Source organism: Hyposmocoma kahamanoa, unplaced genomic scaffold, assembly GCF_003589595.1.
Source record: "Hyposmocoma kahamanoa isolate Upper Pololo Valley unplaced genomic scaffold, ASM358959v1 65, whole genome shotgun sequence".
In the NCBI taxonomy this organism is placed as follows: Eukaryota; Metazoa; Arthropoda; class Insecta; order Lepidoptera; family Cosmopterigidae; genus Hyposmocoma; species Hyposmocoma kahamanoa.
Genome location: NW_020653853.1, coordinates 13195587 through 13222893, shown reverse-complemented (window position 1 = coordinate 13222893; position 27307 = coordinate 13195587). Strand labels below are relative to the sequence as shown.

Sequence of the window (27307 nt, the reverse complement as noted above, 5' to 3'; positions counted from 1 at the left end):
ACAAAAATTACAAACGGAGTCTGATTATTGATTTTACGAATTCGGAAATGTATGTATAGAAATTATACAACAATAAATATTTATAATATATAATTCATGTGAGGTAGACAATTATGTTACTAACTTCATTAGCAAGTGAAAATGTGCCTACATATGTTATAAAGAAGCCCTTACAAGTTCTCTATTTTAAATTATAACACTTAAGTACCGCGGTGCTGCTGAGGTTTTAAATCATTTATATAACAAACAATTATTAATAAATGCTCTCTCGTATACTACAAATAAAACATCTTTTGCTCATAACATATTATTGTAAACAGGAAAAAAATATAGTGGCACGGTACATTTGTACGTCAAGGTTATTTGTGTTGTTAGTTGTAGTCTTTTCATAGGGTATTTTACACGACCGTCGGTTAAGCTTAATTACTATACTAATAATAAATAATGTAATAAATAACGGCGGTGAAAATTAACACTAGATGTTGCGAGAATACTGATAAGCTCAGCCAGCACCCATGATGAGAGATTACCTGTAAATAGAGAATGATATATAATATACCCAATATTGTAAAAGGTTACGAAGGTAAACAGTAAACAGAGTTTCTTACATCTGTTGTAGGGAAATGATCCGATAATAAAACAATAATCAAATTCTTTAAAATTATAGCTTGATTCCTCAAACAATTGTCCCGTTCAATTAAAAAAGACATTCAGTGAACGGATTTTTTTTTATTTTCTTTTGTTTGTTGGCACGAACAAAGATGGCCACCTAATTTATTTTCATGTAAAGCCCGTACTAACAGCAAGGTTGATGCGTTACAAACTCTGAGGTGCTTTTTGCATACAGGCAACGGCTTTTTTTTTAAAAAAAGCCAGCTACTAACTCCGCTTTCAAATAAAACTGTTTTGGACTGAGTTCACTTCAACTTTGCTGATAGTATCTCGTTATGATAATTTCTCAGGCTTTTAAGCTCTGAAGGAAATAGTTAAGAGTAATGTCCTATGGATTTGATATTTTACTCTCAACTCCAAAGTCGCTTTCAAGTTAAACGATTAAGGGACAAGTTGTTAAAATGGAATAGCTAGAACAACCCGTTTATTCTAGATACTTTTGACATTTTAACAATTTTAAACATTTTAAACACATTCCTCCGTCCAAATATACATAGCGAAGTACATACAATCTCTCACTGAAGCTACTTAAACGAATTCAAAATATTATTTATCTTTTATACAAAGTCACAACACATAATTTCTCACCTAGGTCAAATTTAATAAGTTCTGATAACAGGAGGCACAGTTTTGCATTCGTTTTGGTCCAAGGTATTGTCGATGACAGGTCTGTACGTCAATTTGGTGTTCCCCGTTTCCGCGTCTGTTTCCGCTAGTGTGTGCTTCCTCCAATGCTTCTCGAATGGCAGCTTCGTCTGCATAAGATCAATAAATTCATATAATAAATTTATTTAATAAAGATTGGTAGTAGGTCAATGAGTACAATAGACTTTGACTAAGATATTACGATTACACAAAAAATAGCCCCTAGTGTCCGCCATTTCAGATTTATAATAAGGTCATGTTCATAATGGTGACAGTACCAGCTAAGTTTAAAAATGTATATAAATTGCTTTGCTAATCCGCGAACCTAGTGAAGGTTTAAATCGTGCAAAATATAGCTGCACTTGTGTTAAATATTTTTTCATGCAGTTAATTTTGCCACCCTCCTCCAGGATAGAATAAAAAAAAAATAGTACAAACACAACTATAGACACAACACTAGCACCAAAAATATACTTGATACGTGACCGTCTCTTTACGAGACACCTCTGGAGTTGTTGATTATTTATTGTTAAGTTTAAGCAAATTCATTTACATCTATAATTTATAACATGGATTTCTACAAAGTAACGACTCTAAAAGTGAACGGATGAATTTATTAATTACAGATAATTAATTAATAAGTATGTATTACCAATATATGAACCCTCATTCGATGTATTATTACTGAAAACACATAATCGTCCTTCCAGTTGAAAACATTTTCCCTTTAATCTCCATTGCGCAAGACTAGCTAATTCGATCATTAAGAGTACCAGAAAATAATCTAAAAAAGAACATGTAATTTTTAAGTTTATTGAATGTCACGATATTTACTACCACGATATTCAATTTTTTTTTGTGAAATTACTCCACTGGTTTGTTATAATTATTATAACAAGAAAGATCTTACGAATTTTTCTGTTTATTGCAGATCTTTGCGACTTTTTGCCGTAGCGCCATTTGTGAGAAATTTATTTCTTCACTCAGAAAGGTATCGTTCTGTGGCTTAATTGGCAGAGCATCTGACCCGGATTGCCTGAGGGAGCTGGTTCGAATCCAGTCGGATCGAATGAATTTTCTTGGCGTTTCGATCTTTGTTACAATAATTAAAGAAGATGTACTTAGACGTTTTGCTAGTTATACTATATAACTGCTTATTGGTTAGATTCTGAGAGGACGGTCAGGGGGATTTTTGTAATAATCCGATTTGTCTATGTTAAATATAATATAATATAATGTAAGCCCGAATTCGAACCCACGACTCTCTGCGTGTGAGGAGGTAGGTCTGACTTAAGGTACCATAGCTTTTTACTAAATATTGCATTAATCTTACTAAATATTTGCAAATGTATGTCAATTACAAATTTGCATCATAGGTTCGCCACAAGAGGGATTCGAATCGTCAACCTCTCAATTGAGAAGCACTCGTTTTCCACCTATGGTACCACTGCAAAGTAATTTTCTTTTAGTAAAAGCCAAATAGGTATTGGAAACAAATACCAAAGAAAAAAATTACACTATCTCATATCGCGATTAGATTTTATCGATAATATTTTATGACAAAAACAACGATAATCCGATTTGTCTATGTTATACAACGGTTGAAAGGTTTAGTAGTCAATTCCGAAAAATTCACAGGTGTAAGCCTGAAAAATTCACAATTGACTTGCATTTTAAATAAATAAATAAGTGATAACATTTTATGACAATAAAAAAGAAAGTGAATATAAGAATAATACGACCATGCTCGATCTTAATGCGACAAAAATATTTGTTTACCCTTTGGCCTTCATTTAAAAATAGATTTCACATATATCGGTTTCGGCGTACATGAACAAATATACAATAACAGCTAAAGATAACCGGTTGCACCAAACATCATATGTAGTTACAAATTTTAAATAAAAACTGCTCCGATTTTTAGTAAAAAATGCGGTTTTTTTGTTGTTATTACATATAGTAACTTTGATAAGTAGGATATGAAAAATCAGAATGAATATTTTTTATATAAATTAGTCATTTATAGTGTTGATCTTTTAACGAATAAGAATTAGTTAAGTTAGTCTTTTAAAAAAGAACGAGGCATTCAATTCAGTTTTTCAATTAGCTCTTTTACCGAGCTGGTCCTGTGTCGACAATATCGTCGGTGGGCCAACGGTTTGCACTGTGGGCTCTGGAGGACTCGGGTTCGATTTCCACTTCGACCAATTCGGGAAATATTTTTTTCTAAATTGGTTCTGATCTCGGTACCCTGGTGTGAGGTCCGTTATTGTACAGGGAATTGCCTAGTTTAAAACCAGGTACTTGGTGTTTTTGTATGGCACTTTGTTATTATCCACTAACCTGTCCTTCCAAAGGTTTGGTATAGTCCAATTCATCACGTCTGGCCTTGAAGTCTTCACGGGCATGCGCGCCGCGTGATTCCTCCCTAGCGACAGCGCCCTCCACAATTTGCACAGAATTGATAAGTAGGTTCTGCAGTTCCAGTGTCTCTACGAGATCACTGTTCCATATCATTGAGCGATCTGACACTTTGATATCCTTGATTTGTTTGTAGATCTCGTGGATTTGACGTTGGCCTAGATAAATATAAATTGTATTAAACAGCGCTTTACACGTTCAATACGGTGTTCCTAACAGTTTTGGTAATGCAACGTCCTAAATGCACACGGTGTCTGTAACGAGCAGTCGTTTTTACATCCACCATTAAAAAAAAACTGAATAAAAATAAATAATTATAAAAATAAACAAAATAAAACCAAAATTGTCTGAGATGCGATGTTTACTTTAGCATTTACTAGGGTCAATTTTTTATTATATTGCATATTTTAAAAGTTGGATACCTTCAAGTAAATATTAGACAAGCTTTATATAAAAAAAAGTTAAATGTGTTATTCAATCGTATAATGACGGTTCAACTAATTTCGATGAATAACAACAATCTACGAACAAGATTGGCGTACTTTGAGCCAAGTTGAAGTGAAAGACGGATTATAAAGCTAGAGGGTAATTTGCAGGTTAGTTTTCTCTGCCTAATTCGGTGGCAATTTTTATTTATTTAAGTATTTGAGTATATTATTATGTATGTGTAATATTAAATAATATTTCAAGATACTACAAAAATATTTCAGATAGAAATATTTTCAAAAATTGACGCTACAGAGAAACTAAAAATTACCCTGGAAATGAAAATAAAAGTACCGACCTTCCTCGAGTGTGCTCTTCTGTCTGAAGACGGCGGCGTTCGCCTGCATGCACTTTTGCATGCGAAGGCGCAGGTCGGCCGTGGAGGTGGAGCCGTTCGCGAAACGGATCTTGTCGAGATTCGCTACACTCGCCTCGCCCGTAGACTATCAAAATAAAATACACAAATAAATACATTAAATATGAAACATACTAAGCATTTACACAAATTACGACTTATTGTGTGGTTTTAATGACGCTCGTTGTAGCTATTGTATATAGCATGTTACATGTGGAACTCCTTTTTCCAACCATTGCTAATAATGCAGGGAAGCATAGTCGTGGCAGAAGGAAAACCTCCTGGTTGAAGAATCTGAGACCTTAGCACACGATCACCCTTTCGTGCCGCAGCTTAAAAAATGACAATAGCCATGATGGTTGCCAAACTTCGTAGAGAAGCGGCACACTAAGAAGAAGAAACATGCACTTACATCCTTAAGCGGGGCCTGAGCATCACCAGGCTTGCTGGTCTCAGAAATGGTGATTCCACAGGCGCGTCCAAACACGACAATGTCGAGTAGAGAATTGGCTCCAAGCCGGTTGGCTCCATGAACTGACGCGCACGATGCCTCACCCGCCGCTAGCAGACCGGGTACAATTTGGTCGCGTCCGTTACTGTGGGTGATCACCTGCAATTTGAGACAGAGTATGTTTATAGATTTTAAGACCTTCACAGTTATACGCTATATGATTATCAATTATAGTAGCAGTCGAGCACCTTGTGAAAGAGTTCGTCCAGTGAAATACTGCCACCTTCCTATTTCTGTCGCTAAGCAGTAATGTAACCAATGATATTACACTTGTAAACAATAGATGCGCAATCTGCGCCTCCAAACGGTACCCACGGCACTGTTGCCTACAGGCAACAGTAACATCAGTCACCATCTTGAATTCGAGTGAGTACAACGTCACCGAGACGTGACAAAAAAGTATCAAAAACGGTGAAATGTGTAATTAAAATTTGCAATTCTCGGTTCGAAAATGATCACAAAACTACTGGGGTTACTTTCCACAGGTAAGTTTGCTTTTGTTTGTTTAGATTGTCGTAAATAAAAATAAAAATCAAATAAATTTATTTTAGACATCAGTGTTGCCAGTAAATCAATTTTTATTTGCCCATAATATTGGGAGTTAACCCTTTTGAAGTTACTTTTGACTTCGTGGTCAAAAGTGATTCTAATTCAAGTTTATTCGTCGTAACGTTTTAACGTAAAGTGTAACCGTAACACTATTAATACGTAATACTATTAAAAATGATATTTTGTTTGTTTCCCAAAATACCTAAAGATCGAACGCGCAGGGCGGAGTGGATAAAAATTATACGACTTTTACGAAAAGATACTTTGAGTAACAAAACACAAGGCAAATGTACAACAAGCTAATGATGCACAGTGGCGTTTAATAATTTGTAATAAACTATACTTAAATGTTTGTGTACCAAGGAATTAGTAATACCTATCCTTTTATAAATTTGTTTTCGTTAAATAGAAACAGAAACGTTGTCGGAAGACAGTATTTTTATGACCTTTATCCAAAAAATAAAAAATACTATAGTCCATTTCAATAGGGATGATTCCGGTGACGTTTGAAATTTGAAGTTTCTAGAGATGTAGTGATATAAATTCGCATGAAAAAGACGGAGAGGGAATCGATTTACAGAAAATAATTTAAGAACAACTAATGAACAAAATAATGGTGTAAATATCTATGGATAAATATTTCGTTTTACACATTAAGTAATTAGAGTACTTTATGTTGTGTCTATCCGTAAAAACTAAAAGTCAACAAAACAAAAAGTCAACAATAAAGCATAAAATCAACAGCAACGAAACGGAATTTGAACAATTACTCCAAAAAAATCACGCAAAGCTAAAAACAAAATATAACCTGCTAACAAGATGTGTAAATGCTTCGTATTGACGCGAGTTATACAAAAGCCGATTCGATTCTATGGGGTAAATCTCTATGGATATATAATCCGTTTTACGCATCAAGCAGTTGGGGTAATTTATTTTTATATTGATTGTTTAATTTTCTATCTACAGAATATACCACAATTTGTACTTCAAATGACATGTACAACAAATATTGTTTGATTTTCGACATTATAACATATTTACTATTTATTTTTGTAACCTGGTTGACAGATTATTATTATTATAGTATGCGTGCAATGTAAAAGTTAGAAGTGTCACAGAACTGGTCCCTATTGAAATGGACTATAGAAAAGCAATGAATTCCTTAGATTAGAAAGTCATCTTCATATTTACATTTCCAATTCCAAGCGTGGACCCTTAAGTTCATACATTTTCATGTATATTTCACTCACTCGTTCATTCCATTTCTTATTACTATCTATCTCCACTGTTTCTTTCCACCAGTGAGGCTACAAGAAATTAGGGAAAATTATTTCTAAACCGGTAACACTGGTTGTATCCCTTAATGCACTATGACTATTTCATTTTGACATAATGAGTTTGACATTAGAAAAACGAGAGAAAATTTTTTTTTTGACCGTTCAATCAATTTCAAAGCTAGTCTTTAAATTTGCAAAGTGGTCCCACATTTTAGACAACTGTTTGTAGGACATTGCGTCTCTAGTATTATTTATGCTCACTGAATGTTTATTTCTGTGTTCAAGTTTGAAGGATAAATGCTCCTGAGATCTTTGCGATTTAACGTTCTGAGTGGCACTACAACTGCTATGGGTAGGCGTGTTGCTTATCACCAGGTGCACGACTTGTTCGTTCAGCACTTAGTATCGTAATGAAAAAATAATAATCAGTATAGAGTACTAAAAAAACCGACCTTAAAAGTCATTCATCCCCTTGTATGTCACCGTTAGAGATGGAATATTTTCTTCAAATTTAAATGGGACTACAACTGAGGTACCCTCTTTTCAACAAAAAAAAAACAGTCGAATTGGGAACCTCCTCCGTTTTTTGAAGTCGGTTATAAGTAATAAAACTTGTTATAAGTTTGTTGCCACGGTACGGACTACTTTTTATTTTCACGCTTCATGGTCACGGGGTGTAGCAAATTAATAGATAAACTAAAGGTTCTTAAAAAAAGACACATTACGTTGTGAAAGAGTTGAAGCGTTCATCGCTTCTTTCACATCATCTTATAGGAGAGTCCATGAAGTTCAACTCCAAGCAGTTTACGTTAAGACAGTAAATAACTAAATTTAAATAAAAGGCTTAAATATAATATCTTCTATTTATCTTACCTCACCACGGAAATTGGTAGGAGTGCCACCCATATTGTAATGTACAGTGGGTAGCACAGGTATGGGCTCCTTGGTAACATCAACGCCGGCGAAGATCATCGCAGTCTCGGAGATACCGGGCAATCGCTGCTTTAGCTGGTCTAAGGGTAGATGATGCAGTTGAAGATGAACATGGTCCTTTTCAGGGCCACAGCCGCGACCTGAGAAATAGCCGAAAGACAATAAGCAACAGCACTACTTTCAAAGTCAAAGTCAAAGTCAAAGATTATTTATTCCATAGGTAAAATAAATTTACACTTGAAAACGTCACATTTAAGCTACATTTCTGCAGTATAAATAAGGTAAGATACAGACGAGCATCTCTCCACCACCATCTTTGACCATTGCTATGTCTAGTGTTATGAAAGCTATCGAAAAACAGCCTTTAGATCCAGCTTCAGCAAGTTCATGAGCGTTCATTAATGCTAATAAAAATGGAAGTAAATTAATTTGCTACTCCGCGAACCCAGTGAAGGTTAAATCGTGCAAAATAGCTGCGCATGTGTTGAATATTTTATCATATCATTAATGCGACAAAAATGTATATACCAAATACCCTGTTTTTTTTATTGATAACCTAAAAGTAGTTAAGAAAGGGTGGTGACCAGACTTGCAATTATCTCAAAGATTTTTACAGTCATTCCACAGTTCATATATTATAATGTTTACTTGTCTGATAGATTATAGAGAACTAATAGATTGTTTTGTTTTTCTGGTATTTTATTTACAAACTCTGCAAATGTTTGGAATGACACCAGTTATGTCGATCTAAAAAAACTTTCATACTTCAGCTAAAAAATAAGCCACAATAACAGTGTAATTCACGTAGTCAGTCAATTCACTTGATTTCATTATGGTAAGTGTTTAAATTTTTTTTGCTTTTTTAATAGATTTTTTTAAACCTATCCCAACTAAAAACCTAGTGCACGCCACTGCTTATAGCATAAAACGAAGATTGTAGGGTATTCTTACCTTCCATGATCTCGACAGTCATAGCTCTGGAGACAACGTCACGACTGGCCAAGTCCTTGGCGACAGGCGCGTATCGTTCCATAAAACGCTCGCCCTTCGCGTTCACTAGAAACCCACCCTCACCGCGGCAGCCTTCAGTAATCAAACAGCCTGCACCGTAGATACCTTTAAAAACAACAACATTTATGACCATCAACTTAGACATCCACCACATCTACGAATAGGCCATTTTAAAAATAAGAGAATTTGCCATGGTCACTGTCATTCGCAGGAGGGCTATTAGACTGCAATTTTATGTACTATGAGTTGAATTCTTGTCAGTCTCAAAATTTTAGTTTGCAAACGGCCATTGTTACGAGTTAAGTCTCTTGTTTTGTTGACCGTTTTGTGAAAACTTTTGTTTATAATAAAATTATGATCTAGCCCTCACACGCCATTGCTTGAAAACAACCTGCAAGCTGCAAAAACAACTGTTAATGTGGAAACGCAATCTTTGTTCAGCAAAGCTTGCGTTTCCACATTAAGAATTCTTGATAGTTCCAAAATACAAGACAAGGGACTTTATAAAATTAACCTCTGAAGTCCTGTAAGCTGGAAAAGTCGTAGATTCGTAGTTGATAAAATGGTGCATTTCCAACATTGACGTACCAACAAAATGATTTTACTAACAAAATTTCCAATAATAATTGTTTCCTGATAAATTGAAGTTTTAATCTTTGATTGAAGTGAACCTTAAATTTTTATTGAATTGATATTCAATTAGTTTTTGTGAAATTACTCCACTAGTTAGTTATAATTATTAATACAAAGATCGAACACACAGAAAAAATTCCTTCGATCCGGCCGGATTCGAACCGACGTCTCCCAGCAAACCGTGCCGGACGCTATGCCAACTAAGCCACGGAACGAACCAGCGGACTTAACAAATTTTTCTATGAACTTTGTATTTGGTTTTCAACTATTTTTGTAACTTCAATTTTTAAGTTAGGTGGTAATTGTAAGATTTGTTCTTGATCAGACCAAGCGGACTGAATGGCAAGCTCTCTGTTTTCATGACCTGTATTTTGTATTGCAGTTGGTTTAAGTTAAGAAATGGTCACGTAGATATTTTCCAGTAGATATGGAATATTACCGCCTATCACTTGACAAAACAGCTTGTTGTGAGGTAGCACAAATATCTCACCAGTAGGATGGAACTGTACAAACTCCATATCCTCATTCTGTAATCCAGCGCGCGCAGCCATGGCAGTACCGTCGCCTGTGCATGTATGTGCAGATGTGCAACTGAAATACGACCGGCCCGTGCCTCCGGTTGCAAGAATTGTGTTCTTCGCTTGGAACCTGTTTAAACACGTGATTTTTTATTATAAAAAAATAAGTGCGCGTTTGACCTCCATCTCACCTGATGGAAAGTGACGATGAGGTCGACGATGTAGTAGCGCACCTAAATAATGCCTTTTCACTCTCACCTTGAAAAGGCCCAATTTACAATAATAATACAATAATAATAATGCACGCACTCATAGCCCCGCACTATGGAAACCCTGTATCGCGGGTGCCATGGACACACATATAGACAACCACAAATTACACCCAAACTCACGAGAGAAATAAATGTAGGCCATACAAATATTTCTCCCGGCCCGGGAATCGAACCTGGGACCTCTGCGTGGCAGTCCGGGTCATATATCACGATATCACGGAGGCATGTGACATACCATGAGATTCGGGCATCTTTAGGCATACGCATGAGTTAAATACAATCAATACTACACAAACATGTGGGTGTGAAAAAGCTGTGCTCTCGATGGATCCCACACAATGTGACTGAGGGTCGTATTCCAGAACTAGTCAATGCTCAAGTCAGGATTTGAGCAGACTTGAGTATGATTTCAAGCACTGGAAGTACTACCCTAATGGCAAGGACTTGAGTATGATTTTCAGTGCTCACTGCAATGCTCAAGTCAGGACTTGAGCAGACTTGAGTATGATTTCAAGCACTGGAAATACGACCCTAGTGGCGAGGACTTGAGTATGATTTTCAGTGCTTTAAATGCATTTTTAAATGATTTTCAGAGCATTGAGTCTCTTCTCAATACAGAACTCTTTCTGGAATATGATCCTAAGACTCAAAAAACGGATCGCGTCACTTGGTGCAATGCCATGCTTACCAGATTCAACGAAGGGGCGGCAAATTTGGTGTGGGATATAGCAGGTGACGAAACATGGATTTATAGTTACGATCCCAAAAGAAAGCAGCAATCGAGCGTATGGGTCTTTCGAGATGAGCCGAAACCAACCGAAGTGGCGCGCGTGCAAAGTGCCTCTAAGCGCATGATTGCTTCTTTTTTTAATAAAACTGGACACGTGGCTACTGTTGTTTTGGAGAATCGTTGTACCGTGAATAGTGATTGGTACACGACCATTTATTTGCCGGAAGTTATTGACAAACTCCGTAAAAATAACTGTAAACGCCGTATCATCTTGCACCACGATAATGCCAGTTCTCACAGGGCCAGACAGACAAATGAAATTTTGAAGGTGAACAACGTTGACCTTATGAGCCATCCCGCGTACAGTCCCGACCTGGAACCTTGTCACTTTTATTTATTTCCAAAAGTCAAGAACCAGTTACGCGGTCAACGATTTTCATCACCTGAAGAGACTGTCGAAGAGTATGAAAAATATGTTTCTGAGATTGTCACGGAGGAGTGGCATAATGTTTTCAAAATTGGTTCATTCGTATGAAAAAGTGCATTAACGCTAACGGAGAATATTTTGAGAAACAATAAATTCATTTCTGACCATTTATAGTATTTTTTTCTTATTCATTCCGTAAGCTTATAGTGCGCCTCACGTAATACCATTGTTGTCAGTAAAAGTGACATTGATTTTTCCATAATGTTGGGAATTTAATTATCGAGTAAACGACGAACAAGTGTACAGTCGTCTAGAGTCACAAGTTCTTAAAACAGTTCAACTTTCGTCATTGTTTTTTTTAAAGTTATTTAGAATGGATGAAATGAATTTCTAAAGTTCCAAATACCTATAATATTATAGTGTCGAATATTGACTCTAATAACGACATAATGAAAGAAAAGTGCTTTTTATAAAAAAATGTAATTTAGAACCAGACCATGGTAACGTATAAATGCGTGTGGCTCGACAAATGAAATCTGACGGATATGACGGAAACGGATTTGAGTGTAGAACAATGGAATAACGCTTGACTGATAAATATTTGGCGTTTGACTATGAACCGACTTAAGCTTTGTTTCAGCATACTGCAGCAAAAATTTCTCACTTTCAAGACATGCAAAAATGCTAGCTGACACGTGTGACACGCAATTTTTCATAGAATTTGTTTGCTAAAATGTACCCTTGTTTTCATCAATAATAATAACTTACCTATGTAACGTGCCGTCTTCTAGATTAAGCGCAATGCATCCCTTGCAAACGCCGTCTTCCATGAGCAGATCGAGCGCGAAGTATTCGATAAAATATTCACAATCGTATCGTAAAGATTGGCCATACAAAGTGTGCAGGAGAGAATGACCCGTTCTGTAAAATAATATAGTAATATTACAGCCATACGGATGATTTTACAGCATGAGGTTCATCTAGAAATTGGTTATTCAGAGTGTAGTCGGTTTTAACACTGATAAAAATACACTTTAATTTGATTTGCCTAAACAGAAAAAATCAATTTACAATAAGTGATAACAAATGTAACGTCACCGAGTATATTAATATTTCACAGTTAAATGTTCTTTGATTTGTTATCGATCTTTGTATTGGATATATTAAATTCCAAACAGTTGCCAATGTACTGCTTATCTAAGAGCAGGTGATTTACAAGATCAGTTGCGACGTCTCGTGGACGTGTCTACTAATAGTTTAAATGTGTTTGCGAATATTCTGTTTTACCAATCTTTCCAGAAAGTAGATCGTGAGTACCAGTGGCGACGCGTGAAAATTGCCTTTAGTAAGGCCGGGGCAAAAAAAAGCACTTGCCTTAACAAGTGGCGCCTTGGCAATAATTAAACACAACACTTATTAGCACACAAGATACCAGTACACTTTATTTCACTGGTTAATTATATTGTACAGGTAAAATTAAGCACAAAGTGAAGTAAATTTATTTAAATATTTATAATATTTGATGATACGTGGAAGATTTTAGGCAAGCCGGTTGGAATTGAGATATATGGAAGCCTAGCCACTGGTGACTACTACTCGCTTATATACGTAAAATGTTATGCAATCTTTTAATTTTCTCGAAACCATAGTATTGGGTGTGAAGAAAGAATGATGTCGAGTTGCGGATGGCAGCCCTTTATACCATACCATAACCAGAGAACAAATAAGTAACGAGAACGGACACTCTCCGTCCCTCCCTAGCTTTAGATACCGCACCACGCCCCGCACATTGACGGTCACATTGACTGAACGAGAACTAGGCTGTCGGTGAGCCGTTTTTGCGCTAAGACGGTTTTGATATTTGAATATAGTTTTCATTTATTCATTACGAAATGTGTACATTCATATATAACATCATTTTACGTTACTATTTATAATGGTCGTGAGTTGTGCTGTGTACGTGTGTTTATAATCATCTAAACGGGATAAAGAGAGGAGTTTCTGTCGTTTTTTGAAAGATGAAACGAAGTAAGTAAAAAAAAACTTATGTCTGAGACACATTCAGATATTGTTTTCTTTAGTGCAAAGTATTCTATAATGCAGATTTATTATATCAATATAATAAGACGCCATGAATTCGTGACTAGACAAGGGTTCTCGAATTTTCAATTTGTATTGCTGATAAATATTACGTAGTGAATATATCTAATTATTAACTAGGTAACGATAAACTTCGACACGCAATTTCAAATACTTTGGTTACCTTATTTAAAGGTACCTGTCCAAAATATAACATTTTAAGTGCTTTTAATATATTTTTTAAATACATCTTCAATATTATTCTAGTTAGTGAATTCATGAAAAATATAATATTATATCGATATAAATACCTAATGAACATGTGTAATTATTAGGATTCTATAATAGAATTGCAGCCAACAGATTCGCGTTAGAATTTTCGCTATGTTGCCGCTCTGACCACGTAACGTAATAGTACGAGCAAGTGGTAACCCTGCCACTTCACGCACAGATTTGCGCGTGTGCAGATAGCGCCTTGCTGTATGTAGTAGCAGTAGGTAGGTAGGTAGGCCATAATTGGACATGAATATTTATTACCTGCTATACGATTTTATTGCATACTGTTAATCGATCATTAGATCATCTGAAGATTTCTTTAATTTGGGCTCTAAATTTATTATCGCTATGTTACTGAACCTTGCAAAAGACGTACCTGTCTGCGACAGCACAACATCTGTGCGCCTGGCCGCCCTTGCCGAATTTGAGCGACTGTCCACCGAATGCGCGCTGGTAGATTTTACCTTCGGGCGTGCGGGAGAACGGCATACCATAGTTGTCTAGCTCGATTACCGCGTGAGGCGCCTCGCGGGTCATGTAGTGGATTGCATCCTGACAAAAATCGGCAATTTTTTTAACACATAAATAGTTGTGGACTTAATTTATTTGATACTTTATCACTACAGGTTTTCTGAGAAGAATGTTAAAGCTATAGTTTACTTCGCTAGCCCAGTTGGATAGGGTACTTGCTACAAAAACGTGTAGATAAGAAACTGTAATAGGTGAACATAAAATACATGCACATACAATGGAAATATAACTAACTTATGCTTTGTAAATTCGAACTTGCATTGCATTATGGATTCTTTTTTTTTGATCGACAAACCTTGTTCGCACGTTCACAGGCTATCATTCAAAATTAATTTACTTCTAATATCTACTATACTTTTATTGTTATTTCCATATACTAAAACGCCTGAACAATAGGTAGTTTGCTTGTATTCTTTAAATAAAAGAATGAAGTAAATGTTACGTATCATAAGAACAAAATAATGGTTTATTTCCCTTTATGAATTTTATCGCATTAAATCAAAGTGATGCATCGAGTATATAACCAGAAAAAAGATCGTATTGGTAACAAACTAAAGATATTTTATTTTGATTGATAAATCTGAAGATAATTTATCTTTTGATAAAAAACAAGTACTTATTTTAAAGAAGTAATTTCTGCGCTGATTTAATGTTCAATCGCTGCATATTCAAGAACTGCATGTTTATGCCAAAGAAATATTCATGTTATCGTGCACATAACAAATTTAATTTTAATCTTCCATGGTTATTTGTGTTTACCTGCATAAACTGCACATTATCTGAGAAACTTATACTACATATTGCTGTTATTACAGTTAAAAAAAAACCAATTTATGCTCGTTAATGAATTGTCAACACATCCCCTAAAATTGGCCACGATAGTAGATACTAGGTTACAGTGTGAATATTTTCACATGCAAAATACATTAAACTTACTCACGGTAAGATGAACAATACTTTTTTGTTGCTCAGTAATACATAACTTTGCTCACTGTACGCATCGCACTCTATACGTATGATGCTAAATTTAAACTCGATTTATTCGAAATTTTTTTACAAAATTAATTTTACTTACGGATAGGTATACAAAATCTTTATTCTACTACTAGAAGAGTCTATGACAAAAATCCATGAATTCAAATAATAATCTAGGGTCGACAGACTTTTGCACGTAAATAAAAAAATGCTTCACTTTTAACAACCGACTTCGAAAAAGGAGGAGATTCTCTATTCGCCGGTTATATTTTGTACGTATGTTACGCGACTACTCTGACATTTGTGAACCGATTTCGACGATTCTTTTATTGTTGGAAAGAGGTACCTCAATAGTGGTCCTACCTATTTCTGCCGCCAAGCAGTAATGCCAACATTACGGTGTTCCGGTTTGGAAGAGTAAGGGGGCTGGTGAAATTACAGGCACATGGGACATGTCAACTTATGTCTCATGGTGACGGGCGTAGTGGCAGTGCCCCTCATATCTTTGTAATTTAAAGCTCTTAATGACACTGCAACTGTTATGGACAAGCGTGTAGCTTACCATCCATCAGACGCACGACTTGTTCGTCCCGTCACTTAATATTATAAAAAAAAGTGGATGGTATTTCATATTAATTATCTGAAATATACATAGGTACTGTAGAGACCGAAGACTTCTGTGTCTACAGCTTATGGCAGCTGGCCGCAATCTCGTTTATTTAACAGATGTAAATAAATTCAAATAACGTTTGTCTAAATGTTACTTGGTAAGTCAAATGTTATTTGAGTTTTAATTTACAGAATGAACTTGCCGTTGGCGCAACAAGATGTAGATACTGATATGCGATTTCTTACACTACCTTAGTATTAATTACTAAAAAGTCCTACCTCAAACAGCTTTGGTTTATTCCGGATAACAGTGAAAGTGTTGAGTACATCACTTTGGAAAAAATATATAGTAAAATTGAGGATATATACTGATTACTATACGGTGTGTAAACAGGATTTCTAAACATTTTCACGATAGATAAAAATACAAACTTAGCTGCAAATTTTACAAGAAAACAGCTTTATCATATCTATATCAATGATTTTTTTTTATATCAACTGAACTAAATTTATTTTTTTTTTATTTTTTTTATACCTGACAGGCAAATACTCGTAGAACACGCATACTATACGATATACATATTTCAAATGGTTTCAATTTCGTTTGTAAAAAAATAAATTCTGAAATAAAGCCAGTGGGACACTGAACACATTAATGCAGCTCAACTTAAGCAAAATGAACCGAGGTAGTATCGACTTTTAATTGTGCATAGAACATTACTCACACGTACTTTGTGTAACAATGAACGCTTGGATATTTGAGACAAGGCTGCTACCGTAGACCATACGATAGTTAGGTTTCACATGTTTAACATGTTTGAGGGCTTCTCTTGACATACTCTTACACGTTATATTATAAACGAATATAGCCATACCTGGTCTCCAAGCCAATCTGAACCTTTGACTGTGTCGTACATATGCCATAGCCAGTTGTCTTCTTCCATATTACCTGGAAAAACGTGATTTTATTTACAGGTGTTTATATTTACAACAGTAGATTTTTTATTTTTCATATTTCATAAATTATTTTTTGTTATTTTCAAACAATCATTACAGGATTAAACAATATAATTGTGTGGCAAATTCCACGCAAATGGTTGTAACACATTTTCTAGGAAAATGTGATTTTCGACCCATTATAAAACAATAAATTTATTATCTTAAATTTATTATATTTATATTATTATAAAATACTTTGTTTTCACGAATGTTTAATATCTTAAACATTCGTGGAAACAAAACATTTTTACAAAAAATATTTATTTTCTGATTTCACATGTTAAATGTCGTGTAATGTTATTTTACAAATAAAGGGTCGAAAATCACATCGTCTTCAAAAATGACTTACGTTAAGACTATTTACGTTGGAAGTATCGAGATATAAATATACCATTATCACTACAAGTAACTAATATTGAATTAAATATAAACTAACAATACGGGTCAAAAACATGACAGCTTTCGGAGTTTTCCTCTCCCAAAATAAAAAAAAATATCCTACAACTGTTGCTCTACATCAAAAACATTGCATATGAGTAGCACCGTTAGCACGATTATATAATCCATTATGTTAAGAATATTATGTACCTTTTACCATTATTGAATTTTCTCTTCTGACCTACAGAATAGAATACAGTAAGTTAATTTGCCAGAATACAGTAACTATACAGGTTTTCAGTAAAATAAGGTACATCGTACTCAGCCTGTAAGCAGATGTGCAAATATTAATAAGATGTCATGTTTAATCTCAACCGTTAATTGCAAATTAATGTAAATTAGTATTTATGAATACTCCATAGTCTCTGCCTACTCCAGTGGGAGACAGGCGTGATGATTTGTATGTGTTATTTGTATGTATGTTTTTATTTATCTCATGAGTTTGAGGGTAATTTGTGGTTGTCTATGTGCGTGACCATGGTACCCGCGATACAGGGTTTCCCTGGTATGGGTTTCCCAGGTCCGTGCGTTATTACTTTTATTAAGAGTCTATACTACCTCAGCTCGAATTCGAATTTTCCCGTAAATATGGTTCATTTTGCTTGGGTCGAGTGGCAGGAACACTGGCTTTATTTCAGAATTTATTATTTACAAACGAAATTAAAGCCATTTCAAAAATGTATATCTTATAGTATACGTGTTCTATTGAGTTCAGTTGATATTAAAAAAATCGTTGATGTATGTAAAGTACCTACTGAATACAGTGGTTTTCTTGTAAAATTTCGAGGTAATGTATTGTTTCCACAGAGAAAATTTTTAGGAATCGTGTTTTCACACTGTATCAGTGTATAGCCTCAATTTTACTATATATTTTTTTCCAAAGTGATTGATTCAACACTTCTACTGCTATGCGGAATCAACCAGCGCCATTTTAGGTAGTATTGAGTAGCATTTAAGAGTCTATCTCTTAATTTAGTAAATTATTAATTATAGTTATACACATGTTGATGCAGTTATTCTTATTTTTAATTACTTTATGGTAATGAGGTTGGTATAAAAGATTTATAATTTTAGCTTTAGTTTGCCTCTGAATGGTTTCACCGTGTGTTTCACAAATATACAGATCACTTTTAGGTACATGCATTCAAAGGCTAATATAATAAATGTTTAGCTTTTAAACAATGGTTTTTGTTGGTTTGTTTCCTAATTGTTCAAAAATAATTCCTGGCATGCCTAAAGGTTCATTTTATCCCTAGTATTTTAAGTGTCTCGCTGCGTACACTATCCATGAAAAGCTAAAAAAATTATGAAAAGAAGGAATACTCTACTGTATATAAAAATTTGTGTATTTTTCGTATACACAAATTTTTCATTAATCACACCCACCCAATAATGGCAAAGGATACAGCTTGAGCTTTGTTTATTTATTTCCGCCGTAGCAAAATTTTGAACGGTTGTTTGAATCAAATAAACAAGAAAGATGGTCACGGTTGACTCAGTCAACGAAGAAGTCAGTCAACCATGACCATGATACCTGTAAAGGGCCCGAAACGTTTTTTTGTTACAAAAAACAAATATACGCGATTTAAATTCGGAAAAATAGTTTCATTTCCTATGTGTAACAATCGCGAAAACCTAAGAACTCGATAAGATAATAAGAAATTATAAAAACAATAGCGAAATAGGGTCAGACATTTTAGTCAAACACAGATCTCAGAAATCACTAAAAACTTATGAATAAATATGTAAAACATCTCATTTACTGCTCAGAGAGTAGAAGAGATATTCATCTTTAAAGATCAGCCAAAAATATACAAAATGATTAACATGATATGGGGCTAAAAAAATTGCCTTCATTCAATGAGGAAAGAACATTACCTAAAGCTGCATTAATGCCCCCCTGCGCTGCAACAGTGTGAGACCGGGTTGGGAATAGTTTTGTTACAACAGCGGTTTTAAATCCTTCCTGAACCAATCCAAAGGCAGCTCTCAGGCCTGCACCACCTGCCCCAATGACTAGTGCATCATGTTTGTGATCTGTTAATGTGTAAGCTTTGGTCATATTTGTGTTTGATGACCCATCTTTTACTGGTGTTGCTCCTCCACCCGATAGGTGAAGATTTCTGTAGAGGTATGTAGCCTGCAAAATTTTATAATTATAAATAACAATTGATAAATCCAGTTCATGATTGTCATCCTCAACTCATACACTTTCCACTTCAAAGCAGGGTCTCCTCTAGGAGAGGGTTACTATAGCAATTTTATTAAAGCTATTGTAGTCATCACAATGTAAGAGGCCCAATTTGACAGCTAAGGAAGATGTTAGTATGTAACTTTGAATGCAATCAATGAAACAGTAATCAAACAATCAGGTTAATACTTATTGGGTTCCAGAAAAAACATTAATTTATTAATTTAGTGATACATATAATATGATACGACATGTTTCAAGTATTATTTTTACATGAATTTCAAAATAAAATGCAATTTTCAGTTAGTCTGAAATGTCTTAAAAATGGTTATGTCCTCAATATTTTTTTTAAAGTAATAGTGTTGTAACCAATTAACCACCGAATTTTACGAAGTGAATTAAATTTCACTTAAAAAAATATTGGCTTTTTGCATTGTCTTACAATTATATGGACGTCGGGTCCGCGCTAAAAAGTGTCCGAACTTTTAGGGCGTTAAAATCGTATACAGAGTGTCATTCACGCTTTAGTCTTTGTTTGTTCGACTGACAGCGAAGCAAGCAAAATTAGACAGTACTGCGATGACATTACAATTTAAATTCAATGTTTTAGCTTTTTCATATTCCTTTACATGTCACTACATTTAAATAGGTTGACTTGGGACATTTTTTTCGTGGTTTTTGTATTAGAGCCGTCGTCCATTTATTTGTAAGTCAATGGCTTTTTGGTTCTGATTTTGACAGAGATATTAACATTGATAATACAATTGAAAAACCAATTAATTATTTGTACATACATACAAGTGACACTAGCTTAATATCAGTTGAGCTAGTTTAACTATCAAGTTATGGCTCATCTTCCAATAAAAGTGAATAAAAATTTTAACTATGCAGTACTATTTTTGTTTTGCTTCACAATTTTGCTATTTAATTATATACAGGTTGTCCTTGTGAACTCTGTTAATCTACCTACACTACAATAATAACTACAGGTTGTCATTGTGATATTTACTTATTATTTATATTAAACTCCATATTGCTTAAATAAATGTTAATATTGTTCTATCCAGAACTAAAAACCAATATCTGGAAAAATAATTGAAATTATTGCAGACTCATAAAACTTCAAATCTTTATCTCTTGAGAATCATCTAATATGGTTATCAATATGTTAAGTTCACATCCCTATTTATGTTGCGATGACAAGTGTCAAAAGGTGCCACTTATTTTGTGATGACTATAATGTATTGACCCCGATGTTAAAGCCATTTTCTTGGTCTGTTTAATTTTTCAACACAATAGAAATGAATTTACTAAAAAGGCCCATAGTGCATGGAGCATAACTACTCTCATTCCTCTCAGGGCCTTACTGTCTTGGAAGTCAGTCTGATATTCAGAATGAGCAGAGAGAATCAAATTATATAGTTTTCTGTTTCAATTTATTAATTCAGAAACAGACTTAGTAAATGTATTGTATTTCATATGACATATATGTATGTACTTCAAATTGGCTTACAAGTGAGATAGTTATGGCGAGATCAAAAGGCTTCTTATCCAATACATAGTACATCATGTGAAGATTTATAGAACCTTTGAATAAACATTTAAATTTTCTATCATGATAAAATAAGTCATATAAAACTTAAATAGACAGGAAACATAGCCGTTTTCGTAAACATTTGCGTATATAAAATGCAGTTTTATTAATTTGTTCTCACTAAGTTAATAATAAAAAAGCATAATATATATGTACGAAACACAGTAGATTAAAATCATTCGAGTAAGCTGATCAAAACATTTTTTGGACAATATCGATTACATAACTAGTACGGAAAGAACTAAGTATGAACTTACTAATGATGCGGGGCTGCGAGAAACAGCGGCCTTCATTAATGTACTCATGATGAAACTCTCTGTCCGCACCTGGAGTACAATATAATAAATAAATTCTTCAAAAATTCACAACATTCACGCAATCACTGTTATGCTGTCAAATTAAGGGCAGGTGTGGGGGTGGCGGGTGCCAACTCGTTTCAAAGAAAGAGGTCTCTATCACCTTCAGCAAAATTTTTAGCTATGAAACGAACTGCTATTTAAGCATACTGCGCTCTAGACGTGCGCAAAACAGTGCCTCGAAAAGTAATGTGATATCACATTACATTTCCATAAAAGTGATATTATACTGTGATATCACTATTACCCACTTGAATTGAGAACCTCCTCCTTTTTTGAACTCGGTTAAAAACGCGACGCGTTTTAAAACAACCTATAAAACGCATTTCTAGAACTTAAAATTGCAATATAAACAAGATCTACTTACATATTACTCGAGAGAATCAAACAAAAATTACGAAATATTAAGAACCGTCTGGCAATCTACACTCACCCTGGTTAAATTTTACATTATAAATTACCACGTAAAAAAATTAGAATATTGTATTTAATCAAGCAATGATTAACAAATTATGCAATTTCATTTTAAATGTCTACTGTTTAATTCGTTTACACCAACTAGTAAGTTGTAAAATAACAAATGCACTCCAAAAATCAGACGTTAATTACAAGTTGTTACATAATCTCACTTTTACTAAATCTCTTCTACCTCTGCTCTCAGTTCAATTCGCAAAATTTTCAGTGATGGTATGTCAATACCTACGCAATTAACTGATACCACCTTCATGTTTTTATATCTTGGATTGATTGTATGAAAGCGTATCCATCTCCTAGATTACCAAGAAAAATCTAAATATTATATTTAACCAAGCACTGACTAACAAATTATGCAGTTTCTTATGGAGGGCACGGGGTGCCTCTGGTGATCCCCGAATTAGATTGATGGTTATGGGAGGGCACGGGGTGCCTCTGATGATCCCTGAATTAGATTGATTGTTATGGGAAGGCACGGGGTGCCTTTGATGATCCCTGAATTAGATTGATGGTCATGGGAGGGCACGGAGTGCCTCTGATGATCCCTGAATTAGATTGATGGTTATGGGAGGGCACGGGGTGCCTCTGATGATCCCTGAATATGAGTAAGTAAGGGGAGAAACTGCCTCATGTCCTAACACGAACTACAAAGGAAGCAGCCTACCGGGATGTGGAGAAGACCAGATGGTAAGACGTAGAAGAAGGACAGATGGAGAACAGCAGTAACAAGCGAAGCAGAATGTCGAATTCATAGAGTCTCATATTGGGAACATTGTAAGGTAAAATGAAAGAATGTAGGTTGTGTATTCACTTAAATGTCAGATAATAAAGGACTTAGGCTTTACCATTCGTGTTTGGAGTTCACGACACACCTGGCGAGAGCGCTGTTTAATACTACGGAGCGGTATACCAAGCCCCATCAAGTAGTACGTGAGAAATTTGCTAAGCGGGGCAATTAATATCGATATTTAGTCTAAGTTCATATCGAATGTATAATAAAAGAAGATACATTACGTAATAATTCCTATACGCATTATAATTGATAACTTAACTTGAATGATGGCGAGTGCGTGTGAGACTGAGATACTGTTGGATAATTTTCCGAGAGGTAACGGAGACGGGGCAGTCTGGGCCAAAATTTAATAAGTTGAGGTATGGTTTAAAAAAGGGTTATATTTTTCTATTTCAAAACGTAAAAAATCAGCCTTATGCTCAATCTGGAAAATGAGAAATCATAAGTTAATTGAGCCAACAAACAAAATAGAATATTAATTAATGCAAATGGATTTAAACAAATAAAAATAGAAAAATAGCGCCAAATGATAAATTCATTAAAAATAATTATATTTAATAGAGTTAATAGATTCAAAAGTTTTAAACAATAGATACATACATTATTTAACTAAAATAAAATCTTAAAATTTATTCTCATTTACTAATCGATTCATTAAAGTAGATTTGTTTCATCGGTATATTATTTTTAGTCTCTGCTGATTGGCTGACAGCAGTGGCCTGTGGGTGTTAGCAAGGACACCTGGCGAGAGCGCTACTTAAAAGTTGCTAGGTGGCGCTATTAATATCGATATTTAGTAGGTATATGTTCATATCGGGGACTAATTATATATGAATGTGTACTATAATGGCGATTAGAGACGGGAACAACTAATTAATTTTTTTAAACGTTTAAATGTTATAAGGTTTTAAGATAAGTACGAGTATTATTTTTGTTTATGAAATAACATTATTATATTAACATTTTGTTCATTGGCGTTTAAAAGCGTTCAAAAACATAAGTTGTTTAACTTTTGTAGTTGTTAAGCGTTGAAATGGAAAAAGCTGCTTATTTTTTTAACGTTAAAACGTACGCTTGAAAAAGCGCTTTTCACTTAAACGCTTTTTAGTTTGACGCTTAAAAAGTCGTTTAGAAAAACGTTTAAGCGCATAGACTGACCAGTGACCAACGCTTACGCTTAAAATGAAAAGCGTGCTTATACGCTTATTTTAAAAAGCAGACTTTTTAAAGTGCTTTTCGTTTAAACGCCCACCTCTAATTGCGATCCATAACGTAAAAATTCCTAAACGGATCATAATTGATAACTATAAATAAGTTGAATGATGGTGTGTGTGTGTGTGTGTGAGACTGAGATATACTGACTGTTGGGTAATTTTTCGAAAAAATTCAAATAGTGGTGGTTATGTTTTCGTCTAGAAATATCTTTTTAAGTTTTATCTATCGTGAATCATAAAATAAACTTGTATATCTAAAAGCCACCTACAAGAAAAATGAGTTTTAAAATGATCTCACAGCAGCGACAAATCCTCCAACAAGCACACCAACACCACCAACTCTTGTTAACTCCATCGTTTTCGTTCAGTCATTTCAACATACGTAGTATCTTCTCCTTAGTCTGCGCTTCAACTTTTGAGTTTTGACACTTGACAGGTGTCAACGTCAAATGTGGAAAACTAGAGGAAAATATTGGAAACATTTCCGGAAATCATTTTATTTTTCTGAAAAATTTGTATGATTTTTTTTTAATGGAAATTTTTCCATTTCCCAACACTGAGTGAGATTAACTGAGAACCCCGGAAAGATTTACATAAATAGTAATCTATAAATAATATATAAATAATAAATAAAGATCTCTCGTTTCGTAATTCGTACTGATTTTGTATAGTTTGAATGTTCTCCATTGTTTTAGTCATCGACCACGACTTTCTGCAATGGACTCGTTATTTTGAGTTTGACTGCCGGCTTATTGATTGGATATATGAACACCATGGAACGCTGTTTGAATAGGTCGACGAGCCTTAGATGACGAAACGATACTGTCAGTAATTCGTTAATGGCTTGGCTTGCACCACAATTTGTAAGTACTCACCTCCTATTTATTAACTAACCTGGCCTACAGGTTTTCTTACTAGGTCTTTCTTTACCGTTACTCTTACAAATGACGGATACTAAACATTTAAAAGGTTCCTAAAGATTGTTTACATTTAATTAAATATCTTAAACCAGCAATGATCATGATTTGTTGACATTAAAGCTTTTCTCATCATTCAGGTGAACAGTAGTGATCATGTTTGCCAAGCTTGCTGGTACTTGGTACAAAGACCACTTGTTGAAGCATCAAGGCAATATTGATGACCACAGTAGTGTTTGTTTCTGCTGTGAGCGTTCTCTGCATCACAAGTCAGCCATCTTCTTCACATGAACTCAAATTGTGAATTGAGAATTTATAATGTTATAAAAGAATGGATTATGCCTCGAACTGTAAGTTGAATCAGATTACATATTTTTATAATTATTTTTACTGTAAGCCAAATAGATTTTTTAAAATACTTAAATGATTATGTTTCATTGTTGCAGGTAGAAGTGGCACGTTGCATGTCATACTTGGGTGGCTACAGACCGAGCTGCTGTCCATATGGTCTCGGACTCATCAATTTCTTCACAAGGAAGCTATCCTGAACAAATACAGTCATAGACACAAGATCTTCCCACTGAGCCTCCAAATAAAAAAGTTAGAACCTAACAACCTGAACCTACTATTGTATTAACAGACTACATGAGAGCTATAGACACGGAAGTAGGTGCTTTATTGAAAGATACCAGACAACAGAGAGGTACAGAGTTAAATATTATATCGCTGAGAATAGTTGTCGTTGTGATTGACATTTGATTATTGAAGCATGGGATTTTTTAGACAGTCTGTGGTCTAATTATGTACCAGACTTATAGTTGTTTGGGTACAGTTGACGTACAGTCCGGTACACGGTAGAAATAAATAGTCCGAGTTTCGTGTGGTAGTATACGTGTAATGTCTGTCCACAATAACACAAAATACAGAAGGCACAAAAAGCAAATTAACACAAGCACTAGCACAGGCAATGGCGAGAAATACAGTCAGAAAAGATAGGTGAAGAGAATAGAATTTGAAACAGTATACATATAACAGCGTAAGCGCAAGGTACATAAGTAAAGTAAATTTTAGCGTAAGCTCCGCGTCGCATAGAAGGTAGGTCTCGACTAGCGCGCGGCGAGCTGATGGCCGGCCAGCGCTAGGACCGGTTGGTCCTACGTCACGCGAGAACAATAGAAACGAGTTCGAAGTGCTCGGTTCCAATACACAACGTGAACAGCTAATACGATACGGGAAAAGGTAAGTGGTAATTATAATACAAATTAGTTTGTGTATGAACGAAAATGTAAATAAGTATGTATGATGTATGTGTGTGTGTATGTATGTATGTACGAATACCCTACAGACTTACAGCAAAGCAAGCATATCCAGGATATGATATCCCTATAAGAAGTTCTACATCTTGGTTTAATGCATTTTGACAACATAGATTATATGGAGGACCAAGTCATAAATACAAATACATGGATTTGCATGAATAAAGTATTCTAACAAAGTTTCTCAGCTATTGGAAATATCAAGAGCATCCCTAGCTTTAGTAGCATATTTGATGAAGCTTGAACCACTTTCCACTTAACATCAGGTGGAGTGGAGTCATTTGCCTGTCATGTATAAAAAAAAAAAAAAAAAAAAAAAAAGAACTGGGGATTTAGAATATAGTTGAAATTAAATTTAAAAAAAGTTTTTCTGTTTAAACGTCACACCTTACCTGTAATCTTTTGAATTTCATAACATCCTCCAACTCTACAAATATATAAAAGTTATACCGTGTATAGATAGTTATGGTTGTTATATGTGATGAATTATTAAAAGTTGTGGAACCAAAGTAGTTTTTGCTTATGATGTTAGTAATATGTCCTGTGAGGTTATATTTTACAAAGATTGTAAAATACTAACAACCTCACAGGACTATATTATTAACAATTTGGTTGCATAACTTTATAATTCATCACACTTTACATTCATACAAAAATAAAAATTTTGTTATAGATCGCTCTAAACAGTAATAAAGTAACTCTGCAAAAAGCAGGACCGCGGGTAGGGGTCGTCTTTGAGGATACTTGCTTGTTTGAACTTACTACCAGATACAAATCTAAACAGTGTCAGATAGTACAGCCAAAACTTAAAAGTTTGTTTTTGGTAAGTCTGTTTTGTAAGAAGTCATGGAACGAAAGCTGTCTATAATGACAGTAGGTAATATAGTCCTATGTTGTCGTTACTATTTATAAAATAACCCTGTATATAAAAAAACAACAAATGCATTCCTAAATCAGCTGTCAATTTTATTATAAGTTGTTACATAACCTCACTTTTACTAAATCTCTTCTAATTGTGCTCTCAAATCGCCAAATTTCGTAGAATTTCCAGTGATGATATAACAAAACATAAGCTATGTATTGATATCACCTTCAACTTTTTACA

The 27307-nt window shown here is 34.6% G+C and overlaps 1 protein-coding gene across 1 annotated transcript; it reads right to left on the bottom strand.

Annotated features, from left to right (window-relative positions):
- Positions 1–27: 27 nt before the first annotated feature.
- LOC113231584 (succinate dehydrogenase [ubiquinone] flavoprotein subunit, mitochondrial) lies at positions 28–21554 on the bottom strand. Its single transcript, XM_026465950.1, has 13 exons — positions 21390–21554; positions 19226–19487; positions 16786–16859; positions 14172–14347; positions 12209–12361; positions 9984–10141; positions 8801–8965; positions 7790–7989; positions 4992–5189; positions 4523–4667; positions 3661–3896; positions 1261–1427; positions 28–530 (listed from the first exon to the last, which is right to left on the bottom strand). The coding sequence occupies exons 1-12, from the start codon at positions 21435–21437 to the stop codon at positions 1272–1274; spliced, it is 1971 nt and encodes a 656-aa protein (XP_026321735.1). The 5' UTR covers positions 21438–21554; the 3' UTR covers positions 28–530; positions 1261–1271.
- Positions 21555–27307: the final 5753 nt, after the last annotated feature.

Excerpts from the sequence above, each read along its gene's own strand:
- LOC113231584 (XM_026465950.1), bottom strand. The coding sequence starts at position 21,437 with ATGAGTACATTAATGAAGGCCGCTGTTTCTCGCAGCCCCGCATCATTA. Across the intron at positions 5,190-7,789 it reads CTACCAATTTCCGTGGTGAG|GTGATCACCCACAGTAACGG; the intron begins GTAAGATAAATA and ends CTCAAATTGCAG. Across the intron at positions 4,668-4,991 it reads CTCAGGCCCCGCTTAAGGAT|TCTACGGGCGAGGCGAGTGT; the intron begins GTAAGTGCATGT and ends TTATTTTGATAG.